Raw genomic sequence first — 15317 nt, forward strand, 5'->3', positions numbered from 1 at the left:
GGAATTAGTATTACCAAGCAGTTTGATAAAAATACTCAGTATTACCAAGCAGTTTTATAAAAAGGCTGTTGGCTGACTTGTGCTCAAGTCTTAACAAGGGCACTAAAGTTAAGAGATTTCTTAATTGCTTTTTAAAAACACAAGTTTATTAGCCTATAGTGCAACTAGAAATGAACAGTGCCAGAGTTCAGCCTCAGCAAAACATGGAAGGGATCCCCACTCCAGCCCTTATTTAAAGCAAACACATCCCTCAACAGTCTTATGCTGTGTTTGATCAACCTCTGCATTTTTCTCTTACAGTGTGTGTGAATGGCTGTGGTGTGGCAATGGATCCTCTCATGCTGCAGGAGGAGCCCAGGACTTGCAGAGCACCAGGCAGACTGGGTTATTCAGTGTGCTCTGTCCAGGCACACATGGCAGCCAAAGCTGCAAGCAGAACCTGCTCTTAACTGTGGGAGAAAGCAGCAGTGAGACCAGACTGTACAGACTGAAAAGTGGGCACATGGGCACAGATGAGAGCCACTGCCACTTGGGATTCAGCTTCAGATTTGGGTCCCTGGCTCTGGTGGCATTCCTGGCACCAATTTTCATCCTTAGTCTCCACCACTGGCATGTAAATACCCCCCCTTGCTTCACCTCTCTGAATTCTCAAGTGGCTACAGCCAGCAGGTCTGCCCTCTGCTCTGGCTGGGGGGGAGCTCCCCAGTGCAGTGACACGAGCAGTGCAGCTCACCTCCGAGCAATGGGAAGAACACCAAGAAGCCTGCAGTGTTAGAAAGGAACATTTTATTGCAAGAGATTACAAACCTGGCACTATGGCCAATGTTTCCATTACATCACAATTGCTACCCATGAATCAGGCAACAGCACCTACAAAGCATGGTGGATTGAAATATCAAATCATAATGCAGTCAGCTTTTTAAAGTAAGTACCACCCTAAAAAGCTTGGGGTTTTCTTTAAACAAACTCAAAACTATATAAATCAATTTTTAAAATATGAGACTGGTGTTTAAATATCCAGGCCACTAACTACTGTTATAAAAAGTGAAAAATTCTGTTAACCATAGTGCTGAACTAAACAGGGTTTGTTCACAGCCCATAACCATTTAGTTAAAAGCAAGTCCTTGTTATTCACTGCTAATATTTCCACATTTGTTCAGCCCAATTTATCTTCTGCAGATTTTCAGAATCAGGTAGATTTAATGCATAACCCCTCTTTAAAGCACTGCAAGAAACCTAGAACCGTAACTAGCCCAGGAAAAGCACCACAGTCAAAATAACATTGCATCTTCCCATCTCAGCCCTGTGACACTGACCTTCAGAAACTCTGGATGCTCTTCTCTGAGCCCCAATTTGATAACTCACGTTTCTCCTGTGATCACTTACCTCAAACAGCTTGCTGATTTCCCTGAGCATGGCTGGGACAGCAGGAACGAGCACAGGCACGCAGCCCGGGACTCGCTCACTCCCCCCTCCCCGGCAGCTACGGCCCCTACGGTCAGTCCTGGCCCGGCCAGTCCTTCCTGTGAGTCCCTTCCCTGCTCAGTCGTGCCCCGGCCAGTCCCTCCCCTACGGGCGGGAGGGCCCGCAGCTCCCCTCTGGCACTGCTGCCTGCAGAGGGCGGGCCCTGAGGAAGAAGCTGGGTCTGTGGGCAGAGCTGGATCCCCTCGGCCCTGGGAGCAGCCCCCTCACACAGCTCCCGCAGGACACACGGGCAGGACCGGGCAAACCGCAGTAAATGCCCGGCATGCGCTGCCTGCTGGCCCCCACGTTCCATGCCTGAACACACCACCCCTGGGCAGCAGCTACCATGGGCGCTTGCATCACCTACCCAAGGTTCTGCAGAAACATCTTTTCAAGGAATGCAAACAGAGTTTTACTTTTTGAAGAGGATTGATTTGGAAATATCACTGGGACTAGGGAATATAGGCCATCATCTTATGAAAAGTGTATGGGGGTGGTCTACAATTTTCCTGAGGCTACTACTAAAGAGACCTTTACCAGATACTAGGATAACTTCAGAAACGAGTAGGAAACTTCAGAAATGAGTAGGACTGTCATAAAGAAACAAAATCAACCCAACAGAAATCACTGTGCCACCGCAGCCTTTACCCCAACTTGAACAGACTAACACCGGTGGTTAGATGAGCAACTCTGCAAGTCAAGCCCTTTAGTACAGACTGCCAGAGCCCCTCAAGCCACACATCATCAGACTGGCATCACAAAGTGACCATTTAATTTACCCTCTTCTACTACATTATTTAGAATTTTGGTAACTCCAGAGAGGGGGATTTATAGTTCCTTGTAGATAATGATAAAAAATATCTGTATTTCCACACAACAGAAACCAGGAAAACAAATAGCCCCACTTGAGGACTAGAGGCTAAGAACAGCTAATAGTACTCTATTAAAAAAAAAAAAAAAGATTATTCAGCCTGTATCAACCACATAAACAATTAATTTAATAATCAGAAGAGTTCTAGAACTCCTACATATTTTTTGAACGATACCACATGGATCTGATGCCAGCAGGGCACACAGCCTGTCACTGAAAACTGTTCTTCATCAAAAGAATCTCATTTTGGAAACTGATCAGCCTAGAGCTCACTGCTCTTCAGACACAACCTTGCATTTTTATTTTAGTATTACATAAAGTAGCTCACAACTGGGGCTTAATTAATTAAATAGAATTAACTAGGGTTTTAAAAATTATTTTTATGAATCTAGTAAGAGTCTTTTGCTAATGCAAAATTCTGCACAGTATGGCTTCACCTTACAAGCATTCTTAACAACACTAGATAAATATCATTTGCACTTAATTGATTTTTTCATTTGCTAAACAGCCATAAAATATGGTGCTCTCACAAGCACCTTTTTTGGTGAGAAGGGTAAACAAGCACTCTATTAAAGCATTATAAACATTCAAGGTGATGTGATCACTTCCCTCTATTCTGTTTCAACACACTGCTTTAAATCTCCAGTTTTCACATCGTATAAAAAAGCTCCACAAGTATCCACAAATTCGTTAGTCTGCATACACTATTTGTTTGCAATACACTTCAACATCCCAGTTACCTTTTCTAAAATCTCTAAAGTATTTATTCCTCCAGACTTTAAATGTAATGATGTAGATTTTTCCACTTACAAGAGAATAAATTTCAACAAGAAAGCTAAACTTAACTGTAGCAATTTGTGCAGTTAAACACCTGACACCACTAATATAATGACAGCCTTGACAGAGCTAGGATGGCCTTGTCTGAGGCCTCTGTCTTGCACAGTTGTGCATTTTTAGCCCATCTATTCTATCAGAACATTAACAAGCCTCATGTGTTAACTCTGAACTCTGTGCATCCAGGAAGACAGACATTTATTCATACTTTCCACCAATCAAATGTAATGCATCTGTGAACAATTCAGTTTATTGCAAGTAAATGTACTTTTACTTAAGATCATGAGAAATCTCTAATCTCAAGCAAGACAAACCAATTCCACAAACTTAATTCACACAATGCAAATAAATGCTTCACATTATAGACATTTATATTTTCTTTAAACCTTTTTATTTAGAGATTTTTCTGGTAAGGAGATATACCATAGGAAAGCAATTTCACTGGCAGTGAGGTATGTATATACTCTACCAAAATACTCCTCTTGCTTTAACTGCTTTTAACTTTATTTACATATAAAGAAAATATCAATGCATATCCTTGGCTTAACTACAGTATCTGTTACCCTATATGAGTAAAATGAAATGTTACTTGCATACAAAATTGATTTGTAGAGGAATCTAATTTGATTTAAACAAAAATCATGTTCTGAAGACAGTTTAAATGAACAAACACAATTCATCATGACCAAGACACCTGCACCATATTTCCATCCTCACAGCACATTTATTTTAATAATTCTGTAAGTAGGTCCTTAGCATGAGCATAGTGTTACAGTTTTCATACATATAATCACATCCAAAACAAGCTCTAAAATTTAAGTTGTAAACATTCTCTTCATATGTGGAAACATTTCAATCTGTGTTTGAATTCTCTAAAATGATCAATCTTTTAAACAGAATTATAAATGAAAAGCCTACTCTAACCGTGTAGTGAGCAATGCTTATTAGTACATTTCTACAGTGTTAAATAAAATAGTAGAGGCAAACTTCTGTAAGCAAGTCAGACTTTAAGTAAATTGTCATAGAAGTAACAAACTTGTTAACAAAAAGATGCTTTGTAATAAAGAAAGTTGGATTGAATCTACTATGATACAAAAACATAAGGGTAAATACCATCTTTGTTGACAAGTAGGAGGTAGCATGGATGCACCACTTTATTGTCAGTGAGAAATGCAACTGAAGTAAAGAATATTTCCTTACCACAAATTTCCAGTATTATGTACATATTTCTCTTAGAAATTTGTTTAAACAAGTTTCCCTCCACTTTTTAGTACAAAAAGCCTCATGTGATTTAAAAAAAACACTTACACACCTAGATAGAATAGTACTAATTGCCCTATTTGAACGAAACAGTCTCTTGAACTATGAAGTACATGGTATTTAATGCCCTAAGTTGAGTAAATTGTATTAGCAGTTCTTGGTATTATACAAAACACTACATACATACAAACAAAATATAATAGTATCTTATTTTACTATGTAATTCTTTTTGGAATAAACAGAACCTTGATTTGGGTAACACTGAAGAGAACGTGGTTTCTTTGTTTTATTAAAATCTCCTTTAAGTACCCATGTGCAACAATTTAAAAATGGCTGCCATACATATAATGGTCTTGTATTGATAGTGAACACAGTAACTGACAAAAACATAATAAACCTTAAAAACACATCTTCCACCCTATATAAAATATAAAGACTACTTATTGTAACTGTTAAGTATTCAATTTATTTTGATGTTACTGTAATCCACTTCCTCTATTTTCTCTCTTAAGCATTTATAAACATAATTTAGTGTAGCCATTTATTTTAAAAAATGATGAAGTATTTCAAATTTACATCCAATTAAAATTTAAAATGTTTCTGCGTTCTATGATGCTGCTTCTGCCATCAGTAAAGAAAATGAAGTTTCAGTAATTGAAGCAGGCTTTTTAAGTAGTGATGTGACCTCAACCATGCCAGCTCCAGTCCGTGGAAGATTTGCGTTGACAATGTGTCGCTGCAAGTGCTTTATCCAGTCTTCTTGAACAGACAAAGGTCCTCGAAAGACCAGACCACAAAACCTATGCAAATATTAAAATTAATCCATCAAGATACATCTATCTCTACTGAAAAATTATAAAACAAAGACAGTAAGAGGAAAAGTCTTAATTTTCTTGAAGTTTGTTTGTACATGTTTTAGCTGAAAAACTTAGTAATTGAGTTCATTAGTAGTAACTGTGAGCACAAAATCCTGAAGCTTATACAACTCACATTCTCACACTCAATACCAGTAATAACAATCTGTTTTTCTTATATAAGGTTTCTTTTGAAGGACAGAATATTACTCAGACACAATCAGCAAGATTTTAGCTAGAGAAACTACTGGTAATCAAACACCCAGGTGTGACTGAATCAAATCCTCTCGTTCAAATTAATGAAAACAGGCAATTCCTTTCCCCGTCATTATTCAATTTAATCACAAACATTTATGTATACAATAATGAAACTCTTTATGACTGACATAAGCTTTTAAGAATGTATTCTTCCAGTTAAAGCAACACTATGTACCTGCATCTGAGTATGTAAACTTCATCAGCACTATGAGGTAACGGCAGCATTTTCTTCTTGCTTCCGGATCTTGACCTTGACTTCTTTTGTTTACAGTCTAAAGCTAAGAAGAGAAATTTTCATATGTGAAAGTAATACTTCAATGAGTGTTAGTCAAACAGAGATATTCATTAAGTATTCCCTATGGCAATAATGAAAACACATCTACCTCCTTGTTTTTCTGTAGTTAATTATAACATAAATCCAAAACAGTTACAGCGTATTTTAAGAAATATACTGGCAGAACACATGAAGCTAATTTTTTTAGGTTAGCATTGTGCTTGCTATTTTAAAGACTAGATAATTGACATTCAGCATTAAACTGTTGTTTTAGTATCAGCAAGTGCCTACAAACCTATTGCAGAATTATACAGAAGCAAAGCACCATTGGAAATTCCCTTTCATGCACAAAACACTGTCAAAATCTCAGAACTTGTTTTGTAGTTCAAGTCCCATCGTAAGACCACTCATGTTCAACCAAGTTACAACTTTATGAAGTTGTAGCTTCCAGCTAGTACAATCAGGAATTTCTAGCTTGAATAAAACACCTGCCATTTGTTTTCAACACAAAGCAAAAATTTGTCCTTTTGTTCTAAGAGTTTCAAAGGAAGCTTCCCTTTCACTCCTGTCTGAATTCTAATGAAGCATACAAAAACTATGTATTAGTCCTTGGTAGTGGGAGCTGGTATTAGGACAATCAACAGGGATGGCAAGGCCACTTTTTAAATTCAATCTAAGCATTTGAAACTGTGTATGAAAGTAATGTGTGTGAACAGGAAACATAGCAAATGAGTTCAGATAGCTCTGAGGTCTGTATCTCCCATAAACAAATGTAATGGGAGTCTGAAAAAAAACCTGGAGGTTCTAAGAAGCAGCTGAAGTGGGGGATGAGTGGATTAAACTGAATTAATATTGTTATGATGCAAACAGCTGATAAAGCTCAAGAAGTTTCTGACTGCTTGAACTGAGAAGTGTATCTAGCTACACTCTATTCCAAAACACAAGACACCAACAATGTAACTCCAACACAAAAACTTTTGCAAACAACCAGTTACACCACTTCAACAAAAACTCCACAGAAACCAGAAAGACAGTACCAGGTGGTATTCTTGATACCAAGAAGGCATAATGTTATGCTACTGAAGCATCTTAACAGTAAAATGGGGAAAAAATTTGTTACACTTGGCTAAAGTTTTGACTCCTAGAATATGAAACAGAAGAATTAACCTCTTAGCATTCTGAAGCGTAAGACATTGTCTGGTGAGGTAAAACATGTTGATTTAAAGAACACACAGTCTTGATTGTATCCTTAATTTTTCTCATGCCCTCCAAATGAGCACCTCTCAAGCTTTTACCTTGTAGCCCAACTTTCAACTTGGTATACATACTAGATGTTTTCCAGTTCTATCCCCGACTTAAGGATTCCTACCTATCTAAAATTCAGAATGAATATCTAAGGTTTGAAGGTATCAGAGAACCAATACAATAAGTGGAAAGCAGACACCAACCTAGAGAGACTTCTTCAGATCAACATTAGGAAAATGAGGCTTAAGAGCATTTTTTTTCTGACAGCAACAACAAAACCAGTCTGCATAAAAAGGCAGTAACCCAAGGTGGCAGGGGGGAGAGAGAGAGAGAAATGGCCAAGATGCTTCTGGAAAAGCATCAAGGGATTCTTAATACTTCATTCTCTCACAAGAAACATACTCTTCATTTAATTAGGAAGAAAAAAGCTAACTATCATATCAGGTAGGAACTACCACATATATAAGTGGTAGTTTTACATACCACAACTTCAGTAACACCATCAGCAATGTAAGCAGATAAAACACTGGAACGCAGACACCCATGTTTTAAAGAGAACTGTTTGTATGAGGCACAACTTATCTGCAGCAGTTACTGCAGCAAAAGCTTTGCCTTTGCCATCTTCTGGAACATCATGGGGAGAAGGGAAACAGAAGCTGGTATTACCTGAATGCAAACGTGTCCATGAGCTGCACCTGATGACAAGTTAGTTGATGTCAGTTTATATGAGTGGAAAAAAAAGAAGCAATAGTGACAACAGACTCCTCCTAGAGAGGCCAACCTGCACTTGGAACAAGAACTTGCTGATTTCCTTGAGGTTGGCAAAGACATTCATTCTCATCAAGAAATTTGATTCTACTCACATGCATCTGGAGCATTTCAGAGAGCTTTCCCTTTCCTACAAGACCTGCGTTGGTCTTCTGCAACAGACTGCTGACGCCTGATGGGTTTGTGTGTGCGTGTGTGTGTATAATCTTCTAAGGAAAAAAACCCTCTGAACTACTGTGCAATCAAACAACAGCAACACTGACAGAAATTGCCATAATGAAGCAGGAGAGGTAGTTTCTACTTCCTTGAAAGCTACCTTTTCTATGAACAGTGAGAAAACAAGGAAAACAAAAGCAAGGGCATGTTCTTTCAGCCATTTACGATGGAGACTCCATATAAGGAAATTATAAAACAAAGAGAAGAAAATACCACAGTAAAAGACCACGAAAAAAGACTCAGATTATGCTATGAATTCTCACAGCAACTTAGCTAAATTTGAAAGTAATTTGCCCAAGGAAGAAGCTGTTATAAAAGACAGAAAACACTAAGAACACAAATCCTGGGTTCTGCAAGGGTCATTTTTTTTCCCTTCATCTTCTGAAATAGTGAACATATTCTTTTACATTTTAGGGAGCTCAAAGCAGCACCAGTATGTTTTGAAGTTACTCCAGTGAAGATGGAAAGTGAGTGAAGAAGGAGGAATATCTGAGTAAAGCTCATTGAAAACTACAATTCAAACAGCAGTTATGAGGCATGTGTACCAGTAACCATCACATTAATTTCATTTTGTCTATCCAGAGAACAACAAGTTTAAATACAGTCACATGCACACACTTGAGTACTCTGTTGATACAATGCTTACAAGAAGTTGCAAACATCAACTAAATCACACAATTACCTCAGCCATTGCCTCCCCATAAAGTAGCCATGTTCCGACCAAAACTCAGTTCCTGCATTTTCTATGCCTTTACTGTAACAAAACATGACCTCCTCAGAAAGTCTTTTATCATGTCTGGGAAGAGACCAAGGATAAATTAGGTCTAGTAAGCTGCACGGAAACTGCAGCAAATTGCTACAGAGAGATAGGAACTATTGATCATTAACAGCTACTCTGTAGTTATAACAGCTTCCAAACTATCATTCCTCACTCTCCACAAAGGCCTACTTCTTTTTGGAAGAACTCTCTTTCAAGTTTGGCCACCTGGTGTTTCCTAGCTGATAACTGAAAAGCTTCTTGTAAACAACTAGTCACACAACATCCTCAAACTGCTGATACAACATGGTGGAGAAACAACCCATTTAAAACAAAAGACTATCAAACTTTGGAGCATTCTACTTGAGATACTTACATACAATTTCAGAGCACACTACTTTGAAAAATATATGCTACGTAAAAGCACTGCATACAAAAACCTCTGTGATGACTTATCAAGAAAGACTACAAGCAGATGGACAAGGGAAGTTCCAATGAGCATGCCTAAGTGAACTAGACAGGTCACAATTAGATGCCCTTTCATGCCGTGACATTTGGTCTGCAGTTCCAAATTAAAATGCTCTGCTTCCTGATGTCCCCAACAGGAAATGCTTCTGATTTCAAGAAAACTGAAGCTGGGTCTTTTATTCGGACTTCATTACTTTTGTCAAAGTGTACATAAGCTAAAACAAGTTGAATAATTTGACACAGAAATGGAACTAATTAAACATTTGAAAACACTGCCAAGTAAAAAATAATGAACTATCTTTCTTGTATATTTAATCACTAACTTTTCCAATTCAATCACTTGCTATCTATCCTCATCACTACTGCACAGTGAAGTACATTAAATAAACCCCTCCTATAATTTGCTCGCTGTAGGATTTTGTAAGATGCTGAAAATGAGCTCATCATGCCAGTTGATTCATTATGACTGTAACAGCACAGAACAATGACACACAAAGCCAGTGGATCTCAGATTCCTGCATACTTGATATGCTTCCACCACAAACGTCCCAAAGCTACAAGTTTGACAAAACAACATTTGAAATTATTTGAACATGTAGCAGCCCTCATGAACCACTACCGCAGTCACACTGTCGGCTTGAAGGCCAGACTCCTTGCTCTGTACTTTACTGTTCCCTCCCAAACTTCTGACAAAGCAGTCTCCACCTATAGAAGCAGAGACCAAAGAAGAAAGTGGTGATTTCCAGAAGATGAAAGCCAGTAAGAAAAGACTGAGTATGTGAACAGGGTCAACAAAGAGAAGATGTAAAAAGCCAGGGTGCAAGAAAAGAATCGAGAGACTTGGGGAGAGCCAGGGCAGGAGGGAGCAAGAGAAGCCCAGAGAGAAAAAAAGAAAGGAAGCTGAATATACAACTGTACAAAGAAGAGTGAGATGCATTTTGAAGATTTTGTGTAGGTTTGTTCAATGCTCTGAAGATACTCAGAAGAAAGAAGCAAGTTGATCACCTGCTCTGAGAAACACCAATGTGTTGCTATACATCAAAACAGGTATAAAAAGGAAATTTAACATCTATTCAAGATGAGCAATTACACTGTTGAAAACTGGACTGAATAACAACAACAAAAATAATTCCAGCCAGACATCTGAAGACACAGGTATTTGCTCTACAGTGGATCTAATGCATTGGTACAGGCACAAATAAAGTTTAATAAAGATTAACCTCAAACAGCCAACAGCCTAGGAACTTTCACTTCTAGGATGTTTTTCTTCAGTCCATTCTCCAAAGTTACCATTATGCTTAACTATGTCTACTATACTGCTAAAACTGTTGAGCTGCATTTGAAAAAAAAAAATAGGCTAAGATTTAACTAAATATGATGACATTGCTGACTGAAGAAGCAGGACACCTGCTGGAAGAGCAATATGGTAACAGTCAGTATCAAAAACACGTGCAGACAAATGGAAAATCTGAGACTAGTACATAAGTTAATGTAATGCTGGGAAAGGCCTCACTTTGGTGGCATGCAGGGATCTTGTATTTCTCATGTTATTTCTCCTAATAAATAGTAGTGCTTAGACAGGTCCCATATCAACTGCCAGATAATCAAGTGTTCATGTTTAGACATTATTTTATTACAGCAAGAAAGAGAGATAATTATTCAACTGATGTGATTTATTTTTGGTAGTTATGTTTGCTTTAGAAGACATAAGAAAGGCTTAATGAGAAGCAACATGCATAAACATGTTCTCAATGTCTCCATACAATGGTTGAAGACCACTGAAGGTTTACCTGTAGCTGAGGCCCAACTGAAGACATCTCAAAATTGTTCTCAACCATCTTTTAATAAGAAAACATCAGATCTACTCAAAAGTAACACTCATAACAAGAGTGTACTTGTGTGCGCTTAAAAACTAGTGTGTACTAGTGAAATCTTGCATTAAAATAATTCTCCTCACAAAACTTGTATGATAAAGTAAATATCAAACAGAACAACTGTTTAAAGCGTACTTTTTGGTCTACAAGCCTTGCATAAAGCTTGCTTGAGTGAGAAGTCACTGAGCAAAGCCTACACCCTTCACAGAGTTGCAGCAGAGTAATGACTGTTGCTACAGATACACCCTGGTTGCATGATGTTACAGCTAGAACTCAACACTTACTCCTTAAGTCAATGGTTCCAGCGACAGGCCTTTATCCATGATAGAACTTATTTATCTGGCTTAGCTCCAGCTTCTGAGAGCAAAACATTTTTTCCCCCAAACTTTTGTTTCTAACCTTTTATTTAAACCTTGTTTCTAACCCCATTTTGTTTCCAACCTAATTCAAAACAAACTTCTAGGTCCAATGATAGAAGACTTATGAGTTTTCTTTCCATTCTTGTAAGAAAAGTGGCATATGTTCTCATGACTATGCAACTACTTCACTAGCAAAATACGTTTCTTAGAGAAAACAAACAAAAATCCCCAAAAGTACCTAAACCAGCTTCCTTCACTTTTCCCACTTAGCAAAAGGGAAGCTAGGTACAAAGTGCTTGTCTAGGATTCAATCTCTGTACTATCCTATTTGCCAGTGTCTCCTTCATTGATTTACTGTTATTAATGCACAATTTAAATATATAGCCATTGAAAAATACTTCCTCAGTAAGTCTCTAAGAAAAGGAACTTACCACAGGACTAATATAAAATCACAGCAGTAGTAAATGAAGTTCACTACTATCAGCCTTCTAATGAATAAATATGAAAATTTTCAGAATCACTGACTAAAGGCATATTCTTCTACATGTTAGGTATTACTGCATCTGCTGACTTCCTTCCAAATCTGCTTTGTTATGGCACTAATGTAAAGCAACAGAAGACCTGGCAGCCACAGGCCTGTGTTACAAAAATATTACTTTCAGCCTTCTACAGAGAAAGCCTGCTACTCAGTTTGTCATTCTTAGCATAATGAATTACATTTGCAGATCAAAAAAGGATTACACATTTTCCAAGAGCATTATGTCAAAGTCTGTGTTTGTTGACACAGAAAACTGATGGTTGCCCTTCTTAATTACAGAATATTTCAGGCTTCATATCTCCAAATTTTCCTCATTATATTGCATCTCTGCTCCTCAATTTGCTGTTGACCATGTGAAGTCCCACTAATCTCAGCAATAATCCAAGTAAACTCAGAAACTGCCTACAGCCAAGCAAGCTGCAGGTCTCTGAAAACAAATCAAAATATGGCATTTTAGAAGAATTTCAAAATGAAGTGTGTTTTAATAAAGAACATTAATAGCAGTGCCAAATGCTACTGTACTACCCTCACTCAATGGCAGAGCAGGTAGTTTTTGGATTGTGAGCCAAACAAGATATGAAACCAACTGCATATCATATGTTGTTAGAAATATACAGAGTGTAAAATGACTTGCTTTTCCTATTTTACTGAAGTATTCTTTGTAACTGTATGTACTAGACAGTAAAAACTACTGGTTGTATCGTTGCCTTTTTCCTCCCCACCACTCTCATTTCTGAGATACTTTGAAACACTTCCTTTGAAGGCCAACTATCTGGTTTGGAAGTTGCGATATCATAGGAGAATGAATTTAAGCAACCATCTCTTAGTTTTGCTTACATACCTTAAATGTTGGATCCAAAATCAAAGACTAAGAATGAAAATCAGACATGAGAGTGGACAACAGCAACATACGGTTTCTTACAAGTTGCTGAAGTTTTATGGCAAATAAATTGTTTACCGGCAGAGGCTTCAAAATTATTTTGAATTAACATATGCTTTTGTCCAGTCTGATGAAGAAAATGTATCATAGACAGACTTGCTTTTACATCTGTAACAAAACATACCTGTCCCAGTCAAAAGTCCAGCACTCTTCTTTCGTGCATAAGCGCGTAAGTGGTTGGACAGGCTAACAGCACTTGTAAACGTCGTATTGCAATGCACACACGTTCTAAGCTTCACAGGCATACCTATCATTCAAAAGAAAACTATAATCCAGTTCTCTCTTCAAAAAATGAAATTCTCAAAGCGTTGTAAAAAGTTTTCTGCAATAAAGATGGTTTAAAATATATTCACTGCATTGACGCAATTGTTTAGTATATTAGAAGGATCCAAGTTAACCGTTAATAGTTTTCCACCTACAGCTTTAAGCCAAACCATGTTATTTGAAAAAGAACAGAAAGGAGGCAACTTGAGCCCAGTAGGCTACTCTGCATTTAATACCTACTACCAAGCTCCTACAGATCTCCACATAATGAAGCTCTAATTCCAAAATACAGTCCTGCAATTTAAATAGCACAATTCTGTTGAGAAATTTCAGAGCTTTCAGAATTTCCAATAAAGAGAATTTGAAAAGTCAAGTTGACAAAGTGGTAATTAAAAGTGTTTTACCCATAAGACTAAAGCACTCAATGCTAAAATTAGGCTGCTGTTGAAGGCTCAGAGAAAAAGGTGGTAAAACACACGAGTGAACAGCTGTTAGGCAAAACATTTGTTCAGTGCATTTTCTATTCATTACTTTAGATGCACAATTGATAATGAAACTAAATGATTTGAACGGTTTTTTTTGCCAAAATCTTTGTGCTAAATAAGTATAAACAAAGCAACATGCTATTTATCACACGAAAGCAATGAAACAATACTGAATTCCTCACTTACAGACAAAGAAACCATTATAACTTATCTCTTGCTCAACTTCACCATATTTCTCCCTGCATTTTACAAAAGATACATTGTTTTGGTGAACTAATATTTCAGGTTCTCTACTAATAAATTATTAGAAGAATAAATGAAAAAGCTACAACTACTCAGCTGAAAAGTCTCTGCAGGAAAGAAAGAATGCTATTCTCCAGCAGCCCATAGAAGACATGCTGTTTTTTCAGGCAAGTTACAGAAGAAGAACACTTGTTGGTAAATGCTTTTATAAAACTAAAACCAGAATTAGGAATATTTGCCTTTTTTAGGAAAAAAAGATGATTTTCAACTTGATGTTAAATATTTTCTTATTAACTCAACTGGCACAGTGCGTTAGTTATCAAATTCTGTTACCTCAGCCACAGAAAACTATCGGGCCCCATTCAGAACTGTTAGTACTATGCAAGCATATGTTTATTTTTACTTGGTTGTTCATCATAACCAAACAGGTTCTACCTAGTATTGAGCAGTAAATATTACACAGAAAGCAAAACACAGTGTCAGGTTTGGCAAACTATTCTTGAGCATTATTTTTCAAATCATTAAACCTGTCAAAGATACACTTCCTTTATTAAGCAATCTCCTGTCTTAAGGGACAACCACAGACATACAGAAGACATAAAATGTAATTCTTTTCCACTTCTACTATGTCGTTTTAGAAAGCCACTCTTCTTAAGAAATTTATTGCCACACTTTTATAGCCCCTAAAAGAACTTCCGAGCACATCAGATTGTTGGGATTTTTTTGTTTAAAGAAAAGAAAAGAATATAGGTGAAAAAGTAATAGGCACTGCCAGTTTTACAAACCTGGTTAATAACAAGAAAAGAAACAGCACAAAAAAAAGCCAGGGGTATAAAAATAAGATCCTGCTCTCCAGTCTTGAGAATCCTGCAGCATTGGTGGTGTCCAACCAAGAAACCGGTAAATGCAAGCTCTACATACACATTAAAAGGGATGTTGTAAGAGTTCCCAAAGACTAGAAATAATTCTCATGTGACAAGTAAGTTAAAAACATCACCCTAAAAGCCTGTTCTATTAGTATACAGAGTAGCTAGGAAGTTGACTGTAGAATTGTTTCATTAGCACAGTTCTCAGTGGAGGGACAATCTAGGTCCTTATTGGTCAGAGGCCGTGCATTGGAAACCTGCTGGCTACAACTGCATACCAGCAAAGCCTGACCCAGCATAGGTTGTCACTCAGGATGGACAGGCCCTAAGCAAGCATGAGTTTCTCACAGCAGCCACAATTTGCAACAAACAAGAATCAATCTATGTTATAAGAGTATCTTTGCCTAAAACCATCAAAATTAGTTGACAGTGATTTACCAATCTGCAGTATTATGCATTTATAATGGTATCAACAGTTC

General features: G+C 37.4%; 1 protein-coding gene across 10 annotated transcripts in view; it reads right to left on the reverse strand.

Annotated features, from left to right (window-relative positions):
- Nucleotides 1-769: 769 nt before the first annotated feature.
- ZNF644 (zinc finger protein 644) overlaps nt 770-15317 on the reverse strand; it is a 76615-nt gene continuing 62067 nt past the window's right edge. For 9 of the 10 annotated variants that reach the window (XM_074546091.1, XM_074546090.1, XM_026790588.2 and 6 more), the window contains 2 exons: nt 5717-5819; nt 770-5229 (listed from right to left, as the gene is read on the reverse strand). In XM_074546091.1, coding sequence (XP_074402192.1) covers nt 5037-5229; nt 5717-5819 — 296 coding nt within the window. In that variant the 3' untranslated portion in view covers nt 770-5036. Of the gene's footprint in view, nt 5230-5716; nt 5820-13104; nt 13228-15317 lie in introns of all 10 variants that reach the window. The other variant, XM_005482096.4, reaches the window with a different exon arrangement.

This window comes from Zonotrichia albicollis, chromosome 8 (assembly GCF_047830755.1).
Source record: "Zonotrichia albicollis isolate bZonAlb1 chromosome 8, bZonAlb1.hap1, whole genome shotgun sequence".
Lineage (NCBI taxonomy): Eukaryota > Metazoa > Chordata > Aves > Passeriformes > Passerellidae > Zonotrichia > Zonotrichia albicollis.